Source organism: Ziziphus jujuba, chromosome 5 (genome assembly GCF_031755915.1).
Source record: "Ziziphus jujuba cultivar Dongzao chromosome 5, ASM3175591v1".
NCBI lineage: Eukaryota > Viridiplantae > Streptophyta > Magnoliopsida > Rosales > Rhamnaceae > Ziziphus > Ziziphus jujuba.
The window spans coordinates 6,453,376-6,479,692 of record NC_083383.1 but is presented as its reverse complement, the minus strand read 5'-3'; the positions used below and the strand labels follow the sequence as shown (position 1 = coordinate 6,479,692).

Below are 26,317 nucleotides of genomic sequence, written 5' to 3'. Positions count from 1 at the left end.
TCTAATCTATAGAATAGTATTCTATTCCTATATATTTTATAAATCAAATATGTTCTAAGCATTATTTATGAAATTCAAATTTAAACGTATTTATCTATCAAGATATATTTAATTCTATATAAACACGTTTGAATATGTAGAGATATACAAAATTTTCAAAAAAAATAAGAAGAAAAACTTATTTAAAGTTTAAAGAAGGAAAAAAATAATAATTATAAAAATAAATAAAGATATACATAAGGAAAAAAAGGAAAAACCAAAATAAGAAGGAAAATTATATATTTAATTTTTTGGTCAAAAATAAAAATAATTACTTTTTTCTGAATTTCATATCCATATCATACATAAAAGAGTTCAAATTTATTAATATATCTTTTATTTAACTAATATTATAATTTTTTAACTTTTAGTAATATTTTTTTTTCCATATATGACATCACATTTAATACTTATCAAATACAATTTACCTTTTTTTTGGAGTATTTTTAATATTTTGCTGAATATGTTTTTAAATTCTAAAATATAAAATTGATTAATTACTTTTTTTATTTTAAATAAACATAGTAACAAAAATTTAAAAAAAGACAACAAATATGGAGAAAGGGATTAATAATTGTTTCGTGGATATATATATATATATATATATAATGATTTTAAAGGAAATCCTAAAGAACCTCGTTATGACACAAAAGTTTTTGTTTACTATTATTCAACTTTTATATATTGTATATATTAAAACATTGCTAAGTAGCAAGCCAGGAAACTATAACATACACAACTACATAATATAATGACGTGCAAATATTATTAGTAGTCCATACTAGTCAGCTAGTATAGTACTCCATTATATACATATCTCTTAGATTTGATGTAGTATAATTGGAGCTCCATGTTGTGGCTGAAGAGTTATGACAGTGTATGGAGCATGAGTATATGAAGGCGAGAGCTGAAAAGAAAATTGTTTCAGAATCATAGTCAGAGCCATCTTAGCTTCTATCATTGCAAAGTTTTGGCCTAAACATATCCTCGGACCCCAGCCAAATGGATAGAATGCAATTTGATCCTTTGTTGCTTTCGATACTCCTTCGTAAAATCTCTGCGGATTGAATTCTTCCACATCTTCACCCCAATATTTTGGATCATAATGAAGAAACAGAGTCGGTAACAGAGTCTCAACCCCGGCCGGAACAGAGAATTCTCCGATTTGGGTTTTTCGTCGAGTGTGTCGGTATAGAAGAGTCACAGGTGGGTATAACCTTAGCACTTCATGCAGTATCATCGATACCTGCAATATAAAAAACTTTATAATCAGCTCAAATTAAATTTAAAATCTTGATTATTCTCAGCTTAATTAATTCGAATAATCATAATATAAGACTTACAATCTTAAGATGATTAATGGCTTCAAGATCAATGCTACTTTTATTTCCACAAACGCGTAGAACCTCTTCCCTTGCCTTTTCTTGCCAATTGGTATGCATAGATAAGAGAATTATCGTCCATGTTAGCAAGTTGGCGGTTGTCTCTTGGCCAGCAAAGTAGAACAGCTTGCACTCTTCTATAACGTCTTCAATACTCAGACAGTTATTAGCTTCGTCTTTACATTGTAATAGTAAACCCATTAAGTCTTCGGAACCTGCTTCTCCTCTTTGTATAGCTTGTTGTTTCTTGTCGATCATATCCCTTAATATTTTTTTGATCTCCTTGTCCAATTTATATCTTATATTATTCTTTCTCGTCGGTATGAACCTGTAGAGATTAACAAAAATATTTTGAAAAGTATATATGAGTTTGAGTTTGACTCTGTGCCTTTAATTGCTTAGAGGGGAAAAAATAATAATAATAATAATAAGAAAGGGGTAAGAAAATAATTATGTGTCATATATATGCACCTGAGACCTGGAAAGTAAAAGCTATTGTAGGCTTGGAGAACCAAAACAGCTTCTCTTTTTGAAGCTGGAATATTTTCTTTCCCTCTTCATAGCTGCTTCGGAAAGCTGTTCGAGCAATAACATCGCCGGCGAGATTTTGAAATTCCGGTGCAACATCCACTTCACATGATCCTTCAGAACTAGTTAAGTTTTTCCACCGTTGGATCAGGATGGAACAGCTGGTTGAAAATGCTGGCACCATTCCCTGTTTATTAATTATATTGAAATCCTCAAAAGATTAATTACGACATTTTTATATATTAGATTGTGGTTAATTTTTTGCTCAGTGTTGAATCAACTGGGTCTTTTTCACATACTAATGGTTTTTAGCTAACGAATTGGGTGATAATTAAATCCACTGATGATTATTGGGATTTGGTATTTAATTGGTACATGTTGTGTTTTCGTTGGAAATTTGTTGAAGCGGAGATTGAAAGCAAGAGGTACCTTTAACTTCTCCAAGTGGAAAGAAGGTGCAATAAGCTTTCTACGTTTGAACCATTGCTCTCCTTCTAAGGTTGAGACCCCCAGTTGTAGAATATTTACCAGAGGGTTTAGTGGCGGCTTTACAAAATCACCATTCTTGTCTGCCAGTATCAACCTTATCTGCTCAGGATCTCCTATTATCAGCCTTGGTCTACGTCCATACCAACAGAGACACACTTTTCCTATGCATATAATATATATATATATATATGTATATATATAAGCAATCCATGAGTACATCAATATATAAATTAATCACAATCACTAAACATTTTTAATCGATGAGAGATGAATCTAAACTCTATATATTATTAACTTGAAGTAAAACATTATTTACAATATAACATCATAAATATACGACTGTAACAAGGATGATATATTAGTGTATACCATATAAGTTTAGTACTTTAACCAAAAAAAAAAAAAAAAAAAAAAAAGGATACCATAAGCTTGGACCATGTGATAAAAGAAAGGGAGGACACGTGGCGCAATATGGTGGTTGAGGCTGATGGGTTTAGTCAGAGCTTCCATGCCGGACCTTTTGATATCTTCCCTGTCACCATGTAAAAGCTTGTATGAAGTGCCACCGATCCCTTGCTGCTTTAAATACTTGTCGAGGGAGATGGGTCTCCACCAAATAATGTAGACAAGTCTCAGCGCAGAGTAAGTAAGCAGCAATACCGACGAGAATATCAGGGTTTTAAGAAGGTAATCTTCCGTCTTTTGTTCTGGTGTTATGAAACTAATAATAATACTCATAATACTGGATTTGGTTGTTTAATGGAGAAACTTGAGCCTGAATATATATATATATATATATATATACTGATCAATTTCAGTATGAAAACTCTTCAAAAAGGAGAAAAAAAAAAAAAAAAAGAGTTTGAAATATCTTGGAAGGTACTCTACAACCTTTAAACATCGAGTTGAGCCGGCACAACTCATCGTCTTCCACGTGGTGCTGTGGCCCCCTATTATTAAATCCATATTTTTTTGAAGTGGGTTTTGATACGGTGCAATGCCATGCAACAGTCTACCACTCATTCTGATTCTGTTGAATGGCTCAAAATTGAGGAGTTTCTTTTGAGCGATTTTTTAAAAGCGAACCGCAAGATGCGAATAAGGCAACAAAATAAAGATGCCAAGTAACATGTTCATCATCGGTGGGCCTAAAGTAGGCCGAGTGTCACTCTCATTTTCCTTGAGCAACAAGTATGACCAAAAGATAGCTTTCATCATCACTGCTTGTTTGGTTGACTCGTTTGAAAAATGCTTAGATGAAAAGGAGATGGCCTGTCCACTTGCATGCCGTCCCTCCCAAGGAGATGGTCTGTTCACTTGCATGCCTTGCTCCCCAAGGGGTAGAGTAGCTGATGATGATGATGATGATGATGATGATGATGATGATGATAATGATAATAATAATAATAGCACAGCTGCACAGTGTCATTACTTGGGTTTTTAAAGCCCATAAATTTTTTTATTGGATTTCAGGCCCAATAAAGCTTTCATGTTAAATTTTTTTTTTTTTTTAAACCAGATGATAAATTATTGTAATTTATTTTCCCGTAGAATAATCAATAATGAGTTCTTTAAGATTAGACCAAAATATTAAATTGGAAAACGAAGTGGGAGGGAATACTGTAAACTCTTTGTAAAGTGGTGCTTGTGCCAAATATTTAAAGCCAGAACTAAAAATGAAAATGCAGCTTATACAGCTTACTCTGAAAACGACAGACTTACATGGTCACTGATACGACATCGGATCCATTATTCGGTAACTGCAAAGATATTTAACATTAAAGCGCAGCCGTTAGATGCAGCTCGAGATGCGCACCGGACATGAAGAGTTAATGGGGGCGGGGACATTAGGACAACGTACTGTGTGCTCTTCACGTGCACATCAATTGTATACTTCCAAACAAACACGTCTCTCATGTCGTCAGACACGAAAAATTCGCGACACGTGTCATGAGTTTTGTTTGTCCCTATAACTGACTACTTTCTGGGGCCCGCACCAGCTTAGCCTTCCCTCTCTCGGCTTCCCGCTACGGCTTCTATCATATGGTCCATCATCGCATTTATCATAAATAGGACTGTTTTGGTTCTGGTCGGTCCACACTATTTGGACCTTTTCTTGGGTCGACTACTCCGACTTTCTAAATTGAAACCCATCTGCTCTAATTTAAACAAAAACTTAAAAAATAATAATAATAAATAAAAAATAAAAAAAAACTTGAATTATAAATTTGTGATGATAATTTAGCCATTTGGTATTGAAGAAATAATGTATCACATCGTTTAACAATTTCATGGTTCTATCATGGAATCTTAAATACTTTTTTCTTTTTCTTTTTTATTTCCTTTCGCAGTTATTTCTCTAAAAAAAAAAATATTGAAAAAAATAGTTTTTTTTTTCCTGCAATTCTAAATTTTCTTTATACAGTTTCATAATTTTTTTAATCTCCTAAAAATACCTTTGTTTATTTATTTATTTATTTATTTATTTTTGTATTTTGGGATAGATCTGTCAACAGTCACAATCGCTTAAAAGATTATCAGTAAGCTTCAATGAGGGCTCGATATCTCCTCTTTGCATTAGCATTCCTTCGCCAAACTATGACTGTTGCACTTTCTGTTTTCTATTAAGTTTTCTTTAATCATTTTTTCTTATTCATTCATTTTCTACCACTTCTACCACATGCCACGGCAAAAGGATTCTCGCACTTCGCCTAATCTTTGCATGGAGTCTCACAACGAGCCATTGATGATTCTTTCATCATTAGTGTTTGTTAGTAGATATGTTTTGGATAAAATTTACAAAATATTGACAACGCAAAAATTAAAAAAAAAAAAAATATATATATATATATATATATGTATATATATCAGCTACTGTTGATGATTCATGGGAGAGCTTCGGCGGCTTGCCTTTATTATAGTGCAACTGTGCAAGTAACAAGCCGATGGGTTTTTGGCTGGCATATGGCCGCAGTTGGTAAGTGGAGAAAGGAAATCCTAGAAAGTAGGGAGGAAAAAAAAAAAGTTTAAATAAAGAGTTAGATTGTTAGTGAAATTAAAAATTCATTTAATAATATTTTTAAAGAAGTTGTAGTTGTACAGTCCCATACCATTAAATTTGTTAAAATACCCTTCTATTCTTTTAAAACCCTAATCATTAAGTTTCTTTTTTCATTTTTATATTTATTTCTTATCGGGAGCAACCACCGTTTGTGATTGACCCAAGGGAGTCACCTATTACCCTTTTTCTTTTTCTTTTTCTATTATTATTATTTTCTCAAAAACGAAATTCTGTCTCTTCAAAGTCCATTCACCACGAGAGTTAGTGACAACACCAGAATGCTGGATGCTGGCTGAAAAACCTCTGTTGATGACATTTTTTTTTTTTTAATAAAAGAAAACTAAAGAACGTTTTTAGATTTTTTTTTTAAATAAAAACCAGCAAAAGAAATAAAAAAATTATTTACAATTGGAAGATGATGATGGGGTTTGTTTTATTAGATTCGCATTTCTTGGAGGAAGATTTTTTGGATTCGAAAATTCCTCTGCTAATATTTTTGAACGAAATGAGTGTAGTACCTGAAACGATGATTTGGAAGCAAGAGGCGGATATCGGATTGTATAAATGGGATTTCGATAACTATTACTTCCAAGAAGATCATTTGGTTATGCAAACAATGAATATGAGATGAGCAAATTAATTAAAGAAAAAAAAATTGTTTAGTTTGAAAAATATAAGAGAGAGAGAGAGAGAGAGAGAGAGAGAGAGAGAGAGAGAGAGAGAGAGAAGAAAAAAAGAAAAAAAGAAAAAAAAAGAGAAGGTATTTTGGGTGACAAAATAATACATGAGATCGTATAGAGTTTTTATTATTATTATTTTTTCGAATAAGAGATCTTGTGGAGTTAAATTGGAATTGAGAAAAGAAGCTCTTTATTTTTAATTATAGTTTATTAAATAGTTTCACTGTTTAAAAAATGTTTTTACACTTAAAAACCATCCAATTGTCTAAATCACTCGTTGGGCTATGATTGTAAATAAACAAAATATGTTACGTATATTGCCAAAGAAAAAAAAAAAAGAAAAAGAAAAAAGGAGGTCATGTTCTTAATACCTATCACTGACAGTCACACTGAAGTCCATCCCAATTCTAAAATCTATTGGATCCTCAAGTGTCACATGTTTTTTAAGCGTGGGCCAAACGGTTGCCCAAATTTGTTGGGTTTTGTACATATAGTTGGGCTGCTTGATTTCTTTGTTATTTTATTCTTTAATTTATTTTTTCCATTGATGATATTCATTCTGTGCGTATTTTTTTTCTCCTTCTCTCTTCTAAATCGAATCCATTATTACCATTTATATATTTTATTTTATTTTCTACCTTTCTTTTGCTAAAAATTGAAATAAATAATGTGATTTTCCCTTTGCCCAAGCAATAGCTAAAAAGTACAAGAAATATTTAAGAGAGGGATTTGTCTAAATGTAAAAATAAGGGCCAAAAAAAAAAAGTAAAAAACAAAACAAAAAATTAATCTGATAAGATGCCCTCCAATCTTATCCCTACTCATTCAAACTGCTAAGCTGAAAGATTTGAGTCTGTTGTTAGGGTTTTACTTCCCCATAGAGGAAGAGTTCACTCTTTCTTCTTCACCTCGCAACATTGTTGCTGCATACCATTTTCAAAAAAACCAAAAACCAAAAACCAAAAATATTTTCACAACAAAACAAAAAAATATGCAGTCTGACTATGAAATAGCTGGGATTGTTCCTCATCAACAATTCATGGACACAGATTGTTGTTCATCAGTTTTTCCTCTCTTAACTCCTCCAATACCAAACCACCATGACCCTCTTCATCATCATCAACACCATCCTCAACTTCATCATCACTCACAGCAACAACAAAAGCAACAACAGCATTACCATATGAACCACAACCACCCAGTTCATCCAGTTCCTCCTATTACCCACCAATTTTTCCAACAACAACGCCTTCCCTTTCAGGCATTGCAGCACCAGCAACAACAAGAAGAACAACAACAAGGAGGGAGGTTGCATCATCATCATCAACAGCAGCAGCTCCGGCTGGAACAAGAACCGGGTCAATCCCCAAATAATTTTTTCCCTGTGAATTTCAAGCTGGGTCTGAATGAGAACAGTCGCAGACAAGAGTGTGCTTTGAATGGTGAATTGTTCCATGGAAATGAGCTTCATGCTTCTGAGAGCACCAGACCATATTCTTCAGGATTTTTGCCCAAATGCTGGCAGACCCAAGAATATTCCGCCACCAGAGAGCCATTTTGGTAGTTAATTTAAAAAAGCCTCAACTTCACTTTTTGGTTTTTCCTTTATTTTCCTGTTTCTGTGATTTTTTAATTTTTCATTTACTTGAATTAATTTCTCAGGAATCCGCTGGGAACAGATATTTCAAACACAAACAAAAAGCACAGCCAAGTGGATGTGAGAGAGAGGTGCAAAGAATTAGAGAGCAAATATAGGCTGTATGGTGAACTTGAAGCAATCTATAGCCTTGCTAAGATCGGAGAGACTAATCAGACGGGATCTGGTTCTGCTCTCACCGGTGAAAACTCTCCGGCGACTGTCGATCTTGCGGTGCCACTCGGTGATCCTCACGGCCACAATGATGGTGCAACTGTTGCTGTTGGGGTTGATAATGGTTCAGAAGCCTCCATCGGAGAAGAAACAACTACAGTGAGGAAAGTTCATAAGACGAGGAAGACAAAGAGGAAATTGAAGGAGCAATTGAATTCTATGACCGAGTTCCTTGAGAGCTTGGTGAAGCAGGTAATGAGTCACCAGGAGAGTCTCCATAAGAGATTCTTGGAAGTGCTTGAAAAAATAGATAAAGAGAGGAGGGAAAGAGAAGAAGCATGGAGACGTGAAGAGGCTGAGAAGCACAACAGAGAAGTCATTGCCAGAGTACGTGAACAGGCTCTGGCTTCGAGAAGAGAAGCAGTCATTGTTTCGTACATGGAGAAAATCACAGGCCAAAGAATTAATCTTCCATCTAGGAGGACCACCCCATTGTTGTTTCAACAACCTGAGATTTCAACTGAAGAACCGGCAAGGGAAGTAGCACAACCAAACATTAAAATTGACACAAATAGCAGATGGCCTAAAAGTGAAGTTGAGGCATTGATTCGTGTTCGAAGCGGTGTCGAGGTTAAGTTTCAGGAACCGGGGCCAAAAGGACCTCTTTGGGAAGCGGTTAGTGCTTTAATGGCTTCTATGGGTTATCAGAGGAGTGCAAAAAGGTGCAAAGAAAAATGGGAGAACATCAATAAGTACTTCAGAAAGAGCAAAGACAGTGGGAAAAAGCGTTCGCAGCAGTCTAAAACTTGCTCTTATTTTGATCAGTTGGATCAGTTATACACCAGAACGCCCAATAATGATCCTTCTTCCTCTTCAGTTAGCAGTGGTTTTGAGGTGCAAAGACAAAGTTATACAGAGCTCTTAGAGGCCTTTACAGCTGGGGGAGATGATGGAATTGCGCAAACTTTGTCTGGTGGGAACTTTGATGTCTCTGAGATGGGCTCTAGTAAATTTAGATTTAACGGTATTGTTGATGATAAGTTAGGATTTGAAGGAGAAGAGCATGGAACAACAGAGAATGAAAACCACGATGATGATGATAATGAGGACGTGGAAGGTGTCGAAGAAAAAGAGGATGGTGTTGATGAAGGAGATTGAGAAGTAACGATTGGATAAGGACATGAGGTACTTTCAGTTCATGTCGGAATTCTTTTTGTTCAGTAAGCTATTGATTATCATTATGAGATTTTTTTCCGGGTTTGAAGCCAAATCATTTTGAATTTAATTGATTCTTGCTGCATATTCAATTTTGCTCCAAATGGCTAAGCTTTTGTCAATGTTCAAATCCTTTTGCCCATCCTACCCACACAGAAATAAAACCCCAGAACCAATTCTCGAAAATAGAATGCATATCATTCCCTTTTTTGTTTTCTAATATGGTCAATTTAGCTTTTTTGTCTTCAGAATTTTTCCTTCTTTCGCTGGAATTTAGCCGTTAAAAGAATCCGGTTGGAAGTCTTGAAGAAAGCTGAGAGAGCATAAACGAAATAATCAATTTGTTCTAAAAGGAAATGGAAATAGCTCTTGAAAGTTGAAGGCTATCAGAAAGAGCGGTCCACATGCAGATAATCGTTGAAAGCAAGATCTTGATTTCAATTTCTTTACAAAACTTTCCACCAATCTTGTTGTCCATTTCCTGTCCATATGAATCTATTAGCCAGTTTTAGGACTCGTTTGCTGGATTTTTTGTCGGCTAGGCCTGTTTAATTAAGCAGGCTGCTGATTGGGCTCAAATTTAAAGCCGCGAATTGGGCCCAAGTGTGAGTTTGGATAAAATAAAAGTTAGGAAATAAGACAAAGCGGAAAATGTAGCGTTCTATTGGCATTAAAAATTTGCTAGATTTTATCATTTCCATCAACAATCAGGGCATCCCGTATCCCAGTAACAAAAAGTCAATAATCTGATACATAAAAGATCGGCCATCTTCATCATCCACACATTTTCGTAAATACTTAATTTGGAAGAAGCCAGAGCAGGAATTTGGTTCTGCATTAGTTGTTCTATTCCCCATCATGGTTTTTCTTCAGACGGTGGAGTCCATATTTGATGACAATGTAGCCTCCTCTGAAGTTTGGTTGATGGGTTTATCTCTTTTTGAGATTTTGTGGATTGGTTTGCTTGAATCTTTTTCCTCAAGGTAGAGTTCCATTAGTTCTTGATTTCGTTGTCTGTTCGACCCGGAAGTCTTCCAGCTATTAAAGACCATCTACGATTGGACGAGAAATTTAATTCAGATGCCCAAATTCTTGAGCTATCCTTGCCGTTTAACAACAAACCAGTTAAGTTTTATGTTCTTGAAGAAGACAATGATGATTATGATCAATGAGCAAATGATAAAGAATACCTGTTGCCTAAGAATTTATAGAGCCTTATGATAAGGTCTTCTTCATCTTGTGTAATGTTCCTTCTATTCTCACATCTCGTCGGACCTGCATCAAAATTCCTTTTATATATATATATATATATATGTAAACATATATAATATATATTTCACTAAAATTAAGGGGAAAAAAAAAAGAAAAAAGAAAAGAAAAGCACCTGTTTCCTTGGAAATATTTTTTCATTTGCTTTTGCCACTTACTTTAACGTAATCCACGCTAACTTGGTCTTCAAGCGGGGTACATGCTCCTCTCTTCTTTTTCTTGTCAGGAAAAGGAGTCCCTACCATTTAGAAATCTTGTTGCTTTCTTTCTCTCCAAATTATCAATTGAAGTCTTTCAGTTTGTGGACAAGACATTTAATTCAGATGCCCAAATTATCAAGTGCATTCAACTTGATACTTATGATTATTTAATTAATATTTTTGCGTACTGAAACGAGTGGTTGTGACAAATTTGTAATTAAACTATGCAAGTAAATGCCAGATAAGGTCCTTAAATTTTAAGTTTAGTGTACATGGCATTCTTGCATTGGTTGATTTGGAACGGTCGCCCGATAACTTTTTTGAATTATAATCCTTTGCTTGGGTTTTTTCTATATTTGTTTATGCTTATTTTTCAATTCTAATTAGGTATGATTAATCCAATTAATGATATGTATTCATTTTATTGACATAATTTTTTAGAGTATAATTAAATTAAAATAAAACACATGTGAATAAATATTTTTTTATTCAAAAAAAAAAAGCATACATAAATATAGAAGAAAAACAAGCAAAGGATCCAAGTCCAATTTTTTTCTTTTTTTATCATTTATAATAATTTTCTTTTATCTGGATGTTTTAAACTCATAATGTTTCAAATTGAGAGGATTTTTTTTATCATTTTCAATATTTTCCCCTATTATGATGTTTGAATCTATAACTTTATAAATATAATTTTGAATGGTTTACCAACTAATTCAAATTCACTGCATTACTCTTGATAATTTTTATATGTGGCTTTTTGACCTATTGTCATTTTATTATAATTAGCTTCAAATCTCTCTCATTATAACTTCATAAATATAATTTTGAACGATTTACCAACCGAACCAAATTCACTGCATTACTCTTATAATTTTTATATGTGGCTTTTTGACCTATTGGCATTATTTTATTATAATTAGCTTCAAATCTCTTTCATCCAAACCCCTTTATAATTTAAATATATGACAAATGTTTTCCAATATACAACAAAATATTAAACTTATCTGTACCATTACTCGCTTCTAGTGACCTTGACTGACAGTTCTAGTCTAAGCCCCACCCAAATTATATGTTGATACCTAACAGTATGAAAAAGACGTTTCCCCTCCCTTGATGGCAATAATATAAATAATCATTGTTATTTGTTCACTTTAGTCATCCGCGTTTACACACACACACACACACACACACACACACACATATATATATATATATATATATCTTGGTAAATAGTCATAGAAGTTACTAATAATGGTCATAAATGGTGACAATAAATAAGTAAATAAAAAAGCTTTCCTTCCATTGTTTATGGTGAAATTAATATAGTTAATAAGTAAATATTTCTTCTTCAATATTCCTGTAGCAATGAGGTGAATTCTCCATCTAAATAATAATTAATTAATTATTTTTAATAACCTAAAGTTTTTTTTTTATTTTTTATTTTTATTTTTTATACAAACCTATTTTATAAATTACCAAAAACTTTATTTTATCTCTTATGATTCCAACCCATACAATAGGAATACTCAACTATGAGAACTATCAACTTCGTCAACCTAAAGCAATGTTTGAAGTGTTAATTTTTTTATGCTAATTTCGTTTTCTTATTAATATTATTATGAGCTTAGAAACGTTGGAGAAAAGTTTAAAATATATTTAGCTTTAGTTGACGTATTTCGTTTGTGGTTGAATGTATAAGTTGTGTTAATCATGAGTAAAACAAAAAAGGAAGCTGCCGACCAGAAGGAAATAGTTGAAAATTTAAACCAAAAATGAAAACTTAATTTGTTTCAATTTGATTATATTAAGAGAAAGAAACAAGTTGGCAGTTGCCAACTTATTCTTTTACTTGCCCGCTAAACAACAAGCTCTTCAGTCAATCATCTTGTTTTACAAGGAAAGAAGGCAAATCAATTACGTACCACAAGTGGTTCGTTTTGTTATGGAGCAAGGCCGCTCGGCCAAAAACTTTTCGTGCAGCCTAATTAAAAAAACAGACTATGCATGCATCTAATCTGACAATCGAAGATATATATTTAGTTGCACGAATTCTAGATACATACACAAGTCGGCTTTTTGTTTTTATTTTTGGAATATTTAAGAATGCTCTGTTGCTTGAGTTACGCCTTATTTAGCATAACTTTTTATTATTTTTCAAATATGTCTTTTAAAAAATTATTCTTTAATAATTTTGGTTAGAAATTATTTAGATAGTCTGAAATATTTTAAAAAAATTATCCTAATAGTTTGTAAATAGCTATAGTCTGAAATGTTTTTAAAAAATTATCTTAATAGTTTGTAAATAGCTTTTGAACCTCCAGTACAGTCTCTTAATTTCAAATATTTTAGCCGTGGGAGAAACCAATTGACAAGTAAACTTTGTGTGAGAGATCAGAAAATTAAAGGAAGAATTATTGATTAATATAAATAAATTATTACGAAAAAAATAAAATAAATATAAGAACTCATTTTATATATTGTCTATCCTAAAGTACTGCTCAATATATCCCACCATATATAAGGTAATAGTAAATGCTATTTTATAATAATTATTAATATTATTCAAGAGAAGACGCAAAACTAGCCCACTGCGGGCCGCTTTTATCTGCTCGAGGGAATTAATGAGGCAACAAAATAAGTGGGTTAAACAAAAGGGATCCAAGGGAGGAGAGCCTAGTACCAATAAAATATTAGAAATACAGCAAACATTTTTTCCGTACTTCCATTAAAAGCATTTATTTATTTATTTTTTTAACAAGCTCATCATAAACTAGCTAGCTAGCAGTTACATTTTAGCTTGAGTTCCAATTCAAGCGATCATTAAGAAGCTCATCAATTTTGGTCAATTTTTGATGGGTGCAACCAACAATATCATCTTTCTTTATCCATTCCTCGAGCATTATTTCCTCAGAAAACAAAAGAGGTTGACATGAAGATGGCCAGTATTTCCTTCTCAACTCCCCATAGCTGCTGCTGCTAGTACTACTACCACCACCTTCCTCCGAATCGAAAGTCTCCGAAAGCTCGTGACACAATTTCCAGAAGTCTATATCCGATGATTTATCAGACACCAAAAACTCCTCTACTTTAAAATTCCATGCCTGTTTTCCTGAATTATCTTTCTGACAACTAGTATTCGTAATAATATTATCTTTCACCTTATTTTCCAAATTTAATTTTTCTTCAGAGGCTGCATGATCAGCCGCAACACTAATTATGCCAATATTGTCGAGTTCGTGTGGCTTCGGTGTGACCTTCGTCTTCTCATTCTTAGACCGAAGCTTTGACTGTTTACCTTGTATTTTCTTTAATAGAGTTGTATTCCAATAGTTCTTGATTTCATTATCTGTTCGTCCTGGAAGTCTCCCTGCTATAAGAGACCATCTACAAACAACCCAATATAATTAGTGATGGTGAAATTAATAAAACCTATAATTTCTTGTTAAATTATTGGGGGGAGAAAAAAAGTAAAGGGAAAGAGTTAGGACAAATTTCATAAGTAACAAAATTATAACATGTAATATATTATTATTAAAAAAAATTAAAGATAAGAGTGAATAATTAAGTACCTGTTGCCCAACAGCTTATGGAGCCTAATGATGAGATCCTCTTCCTCTAGAGATATATTACCCCTTTTGATATTAGGTCTGAGATAATTCAACCATCTTAATCTGCAGCTCTTTCCGCACCTTTTTAGACCTAATAATTATTAATCAAGTAAAAAACAAAAAATGTATATATGGTTTTCATTATTGATCGGAAAGGTATAAATATATATACACACACACATAGCCAAATGATAGCATAAGAAAATTAAAGCTAGCAAGTTGCGCAGGCATGCAAATATTTACCAGCTTGCTTAGGAATATTTCTCCATTTTCCTTCACCGTGGGTTTTGATGTAATCTGTGAGAATTTGGTCCTCCTGAGAACTCCAAGCTCCTTTGTTCAGTCCCTCCTCGGAGCTGCAAGCAGTTTTTCCCATTAGAACCCCGAAAACTTGCTAGCACGCTCTCTTCTCTCTTTCAAAAAGACAAGTTGCATAAACGTGTGTATATGTGGGATATTATCCCATATATAATCCTTGGCGGAGTTTTTTTTTTTTTTTTGGTGGGGAGGGTGTAGGGAGGCGCTTGGGCGGCATGGTCCCCTAAGCTTTTTAAAAGTTTTGAGATATACAGTGATTTTCAAAAAAATTAAGAAAATAAACTGTTTAAATAGATAATTGGCCCTCCTACCCAAAAATCTTTATCTTTTCTATGTACATTATTTTCGTTTCAATTAGTATTTATAATTTATTTAATTAGTAGATATTAATATAATTATGTATTAAGTGACAAGTGTTCTTGTTTTTTAACATAGTGATTAATATCTATTTTAGTTAGTATTTACTAGAACTGTTGGTATAAATCCATTTTCATTTGTTTTTTAAATTTTCTAGTTACTTAATTAATGGTATTTTTTAAGGGTGTAAATGAGCCAAGCATTATCATTCTCAAATTCAGCTCATATAATTTTATCAATGCTCAAGTTCGGTTTAAACTCATAAAATTTTAAAATAATCTGCTCAAGCACAAATATACTCATTTATGAAAAATTCGAACTTAATTTGGTTCAGCTCTTCCTTTAAAACCTTAAGTATTTGTTTTCTTAATATAAAAATGTTAAAATTAATTGTTAATAAATATAATTTAATCTTTTAGTTTTATTATAAAATTAATTTATTTTAAAAATAATAAAATTTAAATATAAAAATACTATTTATTCATTATAAATATTCAATATACTTAAATTCATAATATAAATTTTTTTATATATGTATATATAAGTAATAAATTCAAACTATTCATGAGTTACTTACGAATTTATTATTGCTCAAAATAGACTTATGAGTTTCACTTTTTATTTTTTTTTTATAAGTCGAGCTGAAATAATCATGTGCTGCCGAAGCTTATTTACAGCCGTAGTATTCTTTTTAAATTAGTGGAGTTTTTATCTTACTTATACTAATTCAATGGTTAAATTAAATACATCCTATAATTTTTCTACTATAATAGTCCATTCAAAATCAAAATCCTATGATGTCCTAATATAAAAGTACCATCTAAATGTTTTTCTAAAAAGTTATACCTAATTATTCTAAAAATTGGATTAACAATTATTTAATGTTGTTAAGTATTTAATCTATTAATAATAACGTTGTCTAAGTTTTTTTATGTTCTAAAACATAAAGTAATTGTTCAAATTCATAATTTTAACTCTATTTACAACACGGCCCTTCTTTAGATACATTCCTAGTTCTGTTCTGTTGATATATCTAGAATCTGAATGATCTTTGTCAATAAAATACCTGACTTTATATATATATATATATATAAACGAATATTTCTGCTACTCTTCCTTAACGTACTACACAAATATTCAAAATGATTGGAGTCAAAGTAAAAATAATATAATAATAACAGCAATAATAATAACAAATTGAAGAAAAATGAAAACAATATATTGAGGTGTTTGTGACGCGTTAAAATGTTAGCAATAAAAAGCTAGAGCAGAGTGGAGATACGTGAATTAAATGACGTTGATCTCCCTTACATCAATACCATTAAATCATGGGTTTGGACACGCTCTCGCCCTTTAAATAGATAATACAGTAAGCGATAAAAGAAAAAACAAGTGGTGGTACGTGGTTATATATAAACCATATAATGCTGTTTCAATGTTTTGGTAAGGTTACCTACTTGACACTTGTGGACCCCCAATTTGTTGAGAATATAATTCAAGTGCCACTACAAACTCTTTAACCGAAAAAAAGTGCCACTAGAAGCTCTCTTGAAATCTCCATTACCACTCATCCATGATCCATCCATGCATATATCTATAACTTTACTTTCGTTTTTGGTCGTTGGCACTATGATTGCTATATATGGGTGCCTTTTTTTGTTGTTGCCCAATGTCTTTGCGAATATGTATATATATATATATATGTGTATATATATATATATATATGTAAATATCAAATAGGCTGTTTGATTGTTATGAGCACATTTTTTGTGCTTGTAGGAGCACGGCTCCTCTTTTCACAATGACGTGGGATCCACATGTGGATACGAAAAAATTTCAATTGTTACAAACCAATAATTAGTGCTTAATTAAATGAATATTATCAACTTACCCGGCGGCTAGGCATCCGTAACCCATATAGTATTATAGATATTCGAATGCCTATTTGTTAATATTTGGTTCTTAAAGTTATTAGCTAAGCATAGCTCCACAAGTGTGTGTATGAATACGTGCATTTTTACTTAGTTAATCTTGAGAAAAAATTTTAAAGACATAATGATCCGTTTTTTAATGGTTTAAGATTTTGAAAAAGTTGTAATTCAATATGATCCTCCGTTTTGTTTTTTCTTTGTGGGTGGATGGAGAACCTCAAGGTTGTTTTTAATAACAACTACATAATAACTATTCACGTGACCCTAAGATTATTGTATCTTAGGTTAATCTCATTGTGCTGACATTATTCCCATTATTTTATGAGCTCTTCAATGCTGACATTATTCCCATTTTTTTTATGAGCTCTTCAAACTAACTTTCCCAATAAAGTGTAGGAGTTTGCAAGTGTCGTTGCTCCTTTTCCCTCTCAACTGACTTGGGTGGCAGTAAGCACACACCAATTAAGTGCCGTGCAAAAAGGTTTAAAAATGCCACTAATTCTTTTTTATCTCCAATAACAAAGCTACCAAGTACAATGTAACACCCCGTCCCAAATCGCACCGGAATTCGTGCACGTTGACCGAGGTTGACCGTTGACCGAGCGGGTTAAAAGTTGACTTTTTGCTCCAGTTGGAATTTCAAGTTGACCAGGGTACCATGGCGAAGTGCATGATGCCCCGAGTTCGTAGACTAGTAGCACGTCGAAAACGGAGCTACGGTTTGAAAGTTATGGGCAAAACAAGTTGAGGTTCAAACTGTCCAAAAGGTACCGGGAGTTGACTTTTTCTTGAGATGTAATTTTGTGTTGACTCTTGTATGGTTGTAAAGTACTCGTCGATACGAGTTCATAGACTAGCGGCACGCTTAAATCAGACGTTTGGTTAAAAAGTTATGGACGTTTGAATTTCGCCGGATACCGTATTATTTTAATATATCTGGCTTAAGTGCATAGTGATGCCACGTGTCAGCTTCTGATTGCTCCACGTGGCATGAACAGTGTCACACAGGGGTTTTTATTTGATAAAATTCTCGGGGAAGAGAGAGAAAGAGAGAGAGGAGAGAGAAAGAGAGAGAGTCCGCCGGCCACCAGAATTTTTCAAACTTTCCGGCCGAGTTACTGTACATGTGCCGCCCAGCAAGGTTGCCCTCCCCATTTCTGGCAAAACCTCCAAGTTTCACGGCGATTGGCCGCAGGACGTGCCCGGATCGGACGTCCGAAGATCGGCGGCGAGTTTTTCCCTCCACCGCCGGCCACCGCCGATTGACCCACTTCCGGCCATTTTCCGGCCACACGCGCCTGACACCCATCATCCTCTCCTCAAGTCCCGCCGCCCACCAAATTTCACGACCATCGGACCACCGACGCGCCGGGATCGGAGCGTTTTCCGGCGAGGGGCCGGAAATCTTCAAACCGTGATTTCTCTGCTGTCCGGCCTCCGTTTGCCTCACCGCCGGTCCCGTTGGATTGCTCTCCTCACGATCTACAAATCTGCAAAATTTCACGGCCAACGGCCACTGCACACGCCGCCGCCGGCGACGGTTGCCGGTGACCGCGGCGGCTCGCCGGAAAGTATTGTTCTGGCGAGTACCCAGTTTTCCGGCCGGCTCCAGTCCACTGTGTTCGACCTCCTGAACTCGAATCCGGCATCCGTTTCCACCAATTCGCAACGGTTTGGGAGAATTGCGGAGCCGAAATCCGAAAAACTTCCCGGCGAAATTCCGACCCCGTCGGGTACGATCATCGGAAATTAAGACCGAATCAGTGATCAGCATCACTCGAGCTTCGATTCGGTATACAATTCATAAATTTTAGATATCGTTTGGTGTTCGCTCCCCGGGTACCCATTTGGGAATTACCAAAATAAAATATTAATATTTGTGGTTTGGTGTACTGTGGATGTTTAGGTGCACGTGCGAGTAGCGGAGTCGATCCTACGGAGGATCTTGATTGAGATACGTGCATAAGGTGAGTGACCCACCTTCAAATTAATTTTGGGAATTTAATTGGTGAATATATTAAGTGTGATTTAAATATTTGGAATTTAATTTCTATGTGCCAAATATTTATTTGATTTATTGTGAAATTATTAGTGCATTTTATTTTGATTAAAGGAAATATGCCTTATATAAAATTATGCCATGTGAAATTATTTTATGGTTTTGAGGATTTTGAAATTCGTGTGGTTTTAATATTAAATCGGGCATGATTTGATTTTCAAATATTTCAAGGAAAATATTTGTTTATGTTGGTGACTCCAATTTTTATAAAATATGCCCATGGAATATTTTGAGGTTTAATTATTATATTTTGAGAAATTATTTATGAAATTGGGAAAATGTGAATATTTGAATTGATGGATTTGGGAGTTGGTGGATTTGAAAATCATGGAATTTATGGTATTAATTATAAAGAAATTGTGGAGAATTTTCTGGTTCAAGCGGATGGACTATACCCGCTATGTTTATGCAAAATGTGAAATTGTTATATAATTTAAATTTGTGAGTTTTATGATTTTTAGATGCACCGTGCACGTACTGGTGTTCTGATTATATGTGATATGGATATTGTGCACACAGATATGATTAGCGCGCAGGTGGGTGTGAGTAGCGCACAGGTGATATTATGAGGGTGTCCTGTGGTTGCCATCGGATGAGGGTGGCCACCCCTCTATGGCCGGGACACCAGGTTAGCAGCGGCGCAGTGGGACGCCACACGACCGTATGCCGGTTTTTTTCTATAACCTCCTGACTGGCGGTACCTCGGGACGCTGGCTACTGTTGGCGCCACTAGTATATAGTGGGTGCATCAACTGATTTTCAGAACTGTGTTTTAAAAATAAAATGTTTTAAAGCTGTATTGGAATTAAAATTAATTATTACTGTTTTTGGTATTTATTTGATGTCTTGGTTTTCAGGGAATACAAACAAAAGGATTTTGTGAAAATGTTTTAAAAGGGGAACTTTTCCAACTGAGAGGATTGTAAGGGTTTTGAGAGAAATTATTATTTCCAATTAATTATTATCTATATACTTATTACCGTGGTATTATATTACATGGTAGATAGGGTTACTCACTGAGATGATTAGCATCTCACACTCTTAAATTCCGTTCCTCTAGGTACCACGTTGTCGGTGTTTATTCGGAGCGGACTTGATCTTCCTCGCTGTTTTAGTTCGGCAGTACCTGTTCTTCTTTTATTGCAGTTGTAATATTTCTTTCACTCTTGCTGTATTCTATACTTGTAGTACTTCATAAAGCTCTGTATACTGTATGAGACACTTATGTATTTAAATTGCACTGGATTACTGTATTTATTTTGAAGTGCTGAAATTTGTGGAACCAACCTGTAGTACTGTGGGAGGAATAAGGGGACAATTATAGAAGTGCGTTTTCAGTGCAGGGAATTTTGTGGTAAGTCCATCCCTTAGGGGAGGTTCTGCCGGATTTTTCATAGGGGGGCCCGGTAGGGTTTCCCTGGGATCAGGACTTGTCTAGGGTTCCGGTGGGGAACTTTGGACGGGTCCTGACAACAAAGTCGATGATAAGATAGACTTTGAGATTAACATTATGCTTGGTATGGTGGAAAAATGGAAGGATGGAAATTAAGGAAGAAATAGAAAAATGGAGAGAAAAAATGTTGAGGTTGTTTCGTTTGGAGGGAAAAGGGAAGGATGATGAGTTGGATATAAAACTTTCCCTTCCTCTTTCTTATACTTTATATACTCATACATTTTCATTTTTCATAATTTGTTTTCTTTATTTCAATCTTTTTTTTTTTTTTTTTTGCTTTTGTTGTGGCTAGTATGACCTTTTTTCTTTCTTTACATTTTATTGTATATATATATATATATATAATCCTAAAATCATTTTTCCTTTTCATTTTCCGTATTTTTAAACCAATTTTTTCCGTACATATCAATAATATTTTCTTCATTTCAGTATTTATTTATTTTCTATTTTTAACAAGTCTTTAAAAAAAAAAACTGTTTTTTTTTTTAAATCTTTCATATGTATTTCTTTTTATTTTCCTTAGATTTTGTATTTCTACACTTACTTATTTAACTTTTTTTCTTCTTTTTTATTCATTTTCTTTATTTTTAACTTATTTTTTTTCCTAAAGCATTTTTAAATTTTTTAGCAAGTATTTTTATTTTTATTTTCTTATTTTTTTAAACTCAAATTTTTTTGTTTTCTTTTACTCTTTTATTATATATTGTGTGTTTTTTATTCTTCCTAAAATTTTGTATGTCCATGTCACGGGTAAAACCGTATGTATTTTGAGAAATAAATTTTCTCTTAGTTATTAGTAGAACAGTTTTTTTTATCTGTAATTAGTAGAACATAATGGTGGAATATTTGCACATACAAATTGTAATTGGGTCAACACATGTGCGGTCATTTATCAAATAAAAAAAGGGATAATGTTATCAAAAGTTCTTAAACTATATATCATGTGACATTTTAGTCGCTAAATAATTTGTTATGACAATTAAACCCCCAAGCTCTTTAAAATAATACAGCGTTGGTCCCAAATTCAAATTTCATCCAAATATGTAACAGAGTATGCATATGCCTCTTATGTGCCAATTTTATGAGAGCATTAAAGGTCATTTCTACTCAATAACTATGAATGTGTCCTTTCCGGAGCATCTTTTCAGTTCTCATCAGGCCAAGCTCCATGGCTCTTGGGTCTATAATCTTCAATACTGCACTGGTTATGGCTACTTGTCAGTGTGATCATCGGTGCACTAAAGACTTCATCAAAGGCAAAAAATTTGCTGAACCTGGGATACACTCAAGATCCACATAAACTTCAACTCCAGATGCCATGGGGTCATTGGAAAGTAGATGGTGGAGAAATATGCGTCCATATAGGGAGTATATTGTGAATTTTGGAAAACTGATTTTTTATAGATGATAATTTTTAGGAGAGAGAAGAAATGGATTTGTAGGTTTTATCCTTTTTTACAAGCAATTTATTGCATTGGATATTAATTTTGAGAATTTTTTTTGAAAAAAAAAGGATGAAGTTGCATAAAACTAGCTTTGAATTTTTTCTATTTTGTAAATTAACAGGATGTTTTGAATTAATGGGATATTTAGAATTGAGAAATTTTTTCAGTCTATTGTTATACATTTCAAAACCAAGGTTGCATAATTCATGATCTGCAATTGTTCTTCATGATATGTGACTGTAATGGAGAGACAGAAGGTTGCTAAGTTAAAATGACCTTTAATGCCCTTATAAAATTGGCACATGAGAGACATATGCATATTCTGTTAAATACTTAGATGAAATTTAAATTTGGGATCAATATTGTATTGTTTTAAAGAATTTAGGGATTTAATTATCACAAAAGTAGTTTAAGGACTAAAATGTCACTAGAATATAGTTTAAAGACTTTTAACGACATTATCCCAAAAAACAAAAATGTGTGGGGAGAGGTAGGTTTATATATGTATATGGATTCGATTCCCACCTGTCGCATAGTGGGAATGTCTTTATAGGGGGAAATGGGGAATGGGGTTTATTTGTTTGGTTTTTGGCCCAATTGAATGGATTTTGCATGCGAGCGCTATTAATCATTAATGTACGATTGGTTTTTCTTCGCATATATTTTCTTTACCTCGGATTGAATTCCAAATCCCCTCAAGTTCCAGAAATAAAAATGGAGAGGTGGAATTTGACATAATGTGGCTAGTTAAAAAGAAAATGCTTTCAGCCACAATTGGATTTACCATCATGGTTCTGAGGACCATGCAAAATCTTGATAACTGACTTCATTGTTATATTATTAGTCATTATTCAATAAGCTTTCTTTTAAGAGTCTTGTGAACGCAAAAAGATTGATAATAATGGCGCATATGTGTGCAACACATGCTTGTTTTAAAGCAAAAGCACTTCCCAACCGAAAAAAGAACCTTTGGAGATTCTTAGGATTATGTGTCTGAAACTATTATAAAATTTGGACTAATGACACAAAGTAACGTCTATTTTTTATTTTTTATTATATTTTTTGAGATATAGTGAATATATATAGTTTGAAAAAGTTGTAATTTTGGCTTTGAAATTTAAAATGTTTTTCTTTGACCTTATTATTATTATTTTTTATCAATAATTTTAATATATTCTAAAACTATTATAATATAAAATTTTAATAAAAATGGTTTAATGACACCTTAGTGCTCTCATTTGAGGAAGTTGTAATTTCAACTTTCAAATTTAAACTGTTATAATTTAGGCTTTATTATTTTTTCTTTAAACTAAAGAGGAAAGTATTCCACCCAAAACTGATTGAATCCAAAACTTGAAAAATATATTTATGCAATCCAAAATTCAATTTCATTTTTATCCAATTTATGTAATTGTATTTAAACAACAATATTTAACTAATTGACTTAAAAATGAAAAAATTATCAAACAATGTTCAAAATTTACAAACTTTATAATAATAGAAAGCTTGTCGAATAGATAATAAGAATTTAAGCTCAATTAATCCAAAAATATTACTAGTGACCAGAAAACACATCGAAAAATTTGATCAAATTTGATGTTGATGGATCTTTCAACAGGTGAAGAATTTTAATAAACGAAGGGTTCCAATTGATGTAGAGGGTCTAAAACAATGGGAAATGGATATATAAGTTGAGCTAAGAAGGCTGAAGAACAACCAACCCATCGAAAACCCAACCGATCACTGCCTCTGGCTTCAAATGGTTGATCCCAGTGTGTTTGACAATGGATTTATCTAAAAATCAAGGGTTTTGGTCGGAATCTAGTGGGCTTCGAGCTGATCTAGTGTGTGTTACTTGTCAGAGGTTGAAAAACACTAAATTGGTGTCGAATCGATTGGTAGTGGTGATGGATTTGATTAACTCGATTCATAGGTTTTGAGTCTACTGAAGGGTTTTGGGACTTTTTGGGTATTTTTTAACATGTTTAATGAAGGCACAATTCTTGAGGTATATATAGATCTTGGATCCACGAAAAAATAAAAATCGGGATTGATTTAGATATAGATAAAATACTAATATTTTAAAACTTCACAAAATCATAGTTTTATAATAATCCAGAATAAGGTTTGTCATCAGTTTATATCGATGAGCTCTACGCTATGGTTTATTGATCAAATCAAAATTTTTAACCATATATAAAGTTAAATTTGGGATTTATAAATAGTCCATTGAATCAATCTTTGCCAAAAATTCAAAATCTAAGTGATTTTTTTGAATGGATTGTTACATTCAAACTATTAAGTACAGACTAAAGTGTAAGTAACCCTATTTTCCCTCTTCCTTCATGGGTGCAAGAGTTTTGGGTGCAACTGTCTTTTTCTATAACGTCGTCTCCCAAACTATATTACCTAAAAATCATTGATTTGCTTTCTTTTGTAGGCTAGATTATCCAAAACCTAGTTTACCAAAAATATTAGTCTTTGCAAATTAATTAGGATGATTTTGAATAAATTTAGCTTCAGCATCTACACTAACAGTCACTCATTAACGTTCATAAATGACCAAATGTTGGTCAAAAGACTCAAAACAAGAATAATCAATCTATGTAGCAATTAAACTAATGTCCTTTGTCTTTAACAGTCATTAGCTTTCGAATTATTTGTAATATTTGCACAGAAATTATGTCTTCTTTTTCTTTAAAAAAAAAATATATAAAAAAAAATTGTGTATATAATCGCTCAATGAAGATGGATTTTTGAATTGCGATCCTATGTACAGTGTTATGTCCCAAAAAAGAGTAAAACGCCGTACACCCAAAAATATTCACTTGATGTGTTCTTAATAAAAAAAAAAAAAACAAGAAATAAAAATAAATCAAGTTCATTTAATTGGTGCTCGATGGCTTAATTCCACCGTAATTTTTTAATAATATTTTTTTATTTTTTGCTTCCATAATCCCGCGGTAGAGTTAATTGCAAAGCAGAGCGTTTGACCAATATTTAAAACACTCGACTATAAAATGCAAACAGCTTTTCCCATATATTATACTTGTTGCTTAGCAATGTACCCTAGAATTAATTTACACGTTATAAATATATAACTTCAAAATCTAATGACAGTAAACAAATAAAAACACATCAAAAAAGATATCTGTTCTTCGATTTACCATTTTAATTTGTTGCTCTTTCAAACATAGTATAAAAAACAGGTTTTGATCTATGCTTTATGATAAAAAAAATGTAATGAAAATAATATTAATTAGCTGCTATTTTAGTTTTTTGATTAGAGAAATTAACCCATTGAATTTATATTTACAAGCAAGAAAACTTGAGAATATCTTGATAAACCTACAAATAGCACAAAATCTGAATTGAACCTTTAGGTCATAAGTCAATAATGCAATGTACAAAGTTAGACCCACATTCAACCACTGGTACATGATTCCTGCTTATATATAATATGAATGTTGATGACCGATTTGGTTTGCATCATATATATATATATTAGATAGACTCAAATAAAAACCTTAATATCATAATTAATATGAAATTATAAATTACATCAAATAGTAAAATTTAAAATTATATTTATTAATTATTAGATATCAATAAAATTTATTTTTTTTAAATAAAATTTTAGGATATTATTAAATATATATTTAATCACTTTTTTAAATTTTAAAATTTGATATGATCTAAAATAATAAAATAAATTTTATTTGAGACTAGGTCATATATATATATATATATACATATATATTTTATTTGAGACTAACCGATTGATATATATATATATATATATTAATTTTCTAAGATGGTTGTTGAGAAGACAGAAGAGAGTACCTAACCCACGTAGAACTCTCAAAATTGTCGTGAAAGCCTAGCATTGAAAGTTAGCTGAGATCCGATTTGTCTACAGGAACCTGGAAACAACCTCCTGTACATTACAAGTTTTTGTGCAAAATATATTCTTTAACTTGTATATGATCTACATGTTGATTGGTGAAGTACTTTGCTTATATAAATATATATATATATTGGGCAAGCTTACGTATTAGTACTACCATTCTTTTCGCAAATTGATTTCAATTTATTGGTAATCAAAACTTTTCGAATCAATTATTATTTAACAAATTTAACAAGTAATAAACTAGGCGGTTAATTAAATATCTGGACTCAAATTTGACAACCTCAATATGTATGTATATATTTTTCTTTTGAGGAAGTCAATATTGATATATACATTTATTTATGTTCAAATTGACTGAAAATAATAGGAAAAATCGCCTAGGTCCTATCAAAGCCACTCACACACTCAACCAACAAACAGGGAAAACATTAAAACCTTCTTATATTTGGACGTGTCTTCATAATGGACCACTCAGTGATGGTTTTTGATGAAGAAGAAAAGTAGACCGTTTTATTGATCCAAACTGAATAAGCGGTCTCTTCTATTCTAATGTGAGTTTT

General features: G+C 32.7%; 2 protein-coding genes and 1 pseudogene across 3 annotated transcripts; 1 reads left to right on the top strand and 2 right to left on the bottom strand.

Moving 5' to 3' along the window:
- Positions 1-678: 678 nt before the first annotated feature.
- Positions 679-3,286, bottom strand: LOC107420092 (cytochrome P450 CYP72A616-like; annotated as a pseudogene).
- A 3,626-nt stretch (positions 3,287-6,912) lies between these two features.
- On the top strand, positions 6,913-9,902 carry LOC107420060 (trihelix transcription factor GTL2). Of its 2 annotated transcripts, none has more exons than XM_016028925.4 (3): positions 6,913-7,739; positions 7,842-9,174; positions 9,454-9,902. In XM_016028925.4, the coding sequence occupies exons 1-2, from the start codon at positions 7,171-7,173 to the stop codon at positions 9,145-9,147; spliced, it is 1,875 nt and encodes a 624-aa protein (XP_015884411.2). In that variant the 5' UTR covers positions 6,913-7,170; the 3' UTR covers positions 9,148-9,174; positions 9,454-9,902. The 2 variants fall into 2 exon arrangements, with proteins under 2 accessions (XP_015884411.2, XP_024930915.2); XM_025075147.3 differs by having other exon boundaries at positions 9,439-9,902.
- Positions 9,903-13,295: 3,393 nt separating this feature from the next.
- LOC125423091 (transcription factor WER) lies at positions 13,296-14,806 on the bottom strand. Its single transcript, XM_048476429.2, has 3 exons — positions 14,528-14,806; positions 14,246-14,375; positions 13,296-14,060 (listed from the first exon to the last, which is right to left on the bottom strand). The coding sequence occupies exons 1-3, from the start codon at positions 14,658-14,660 to the stop codon at positions 13,469-13,471; spliced, it is 855 nt and encodes a 284-aa protein (XP_048332386.1). The 5' UTR covers positions 14,661-14,806; the 3' UTR covers positions 13,296-13,468.
- Between the last annotated feature and the right edge of the window lie 11,511 nt (positions 14,807-26,317).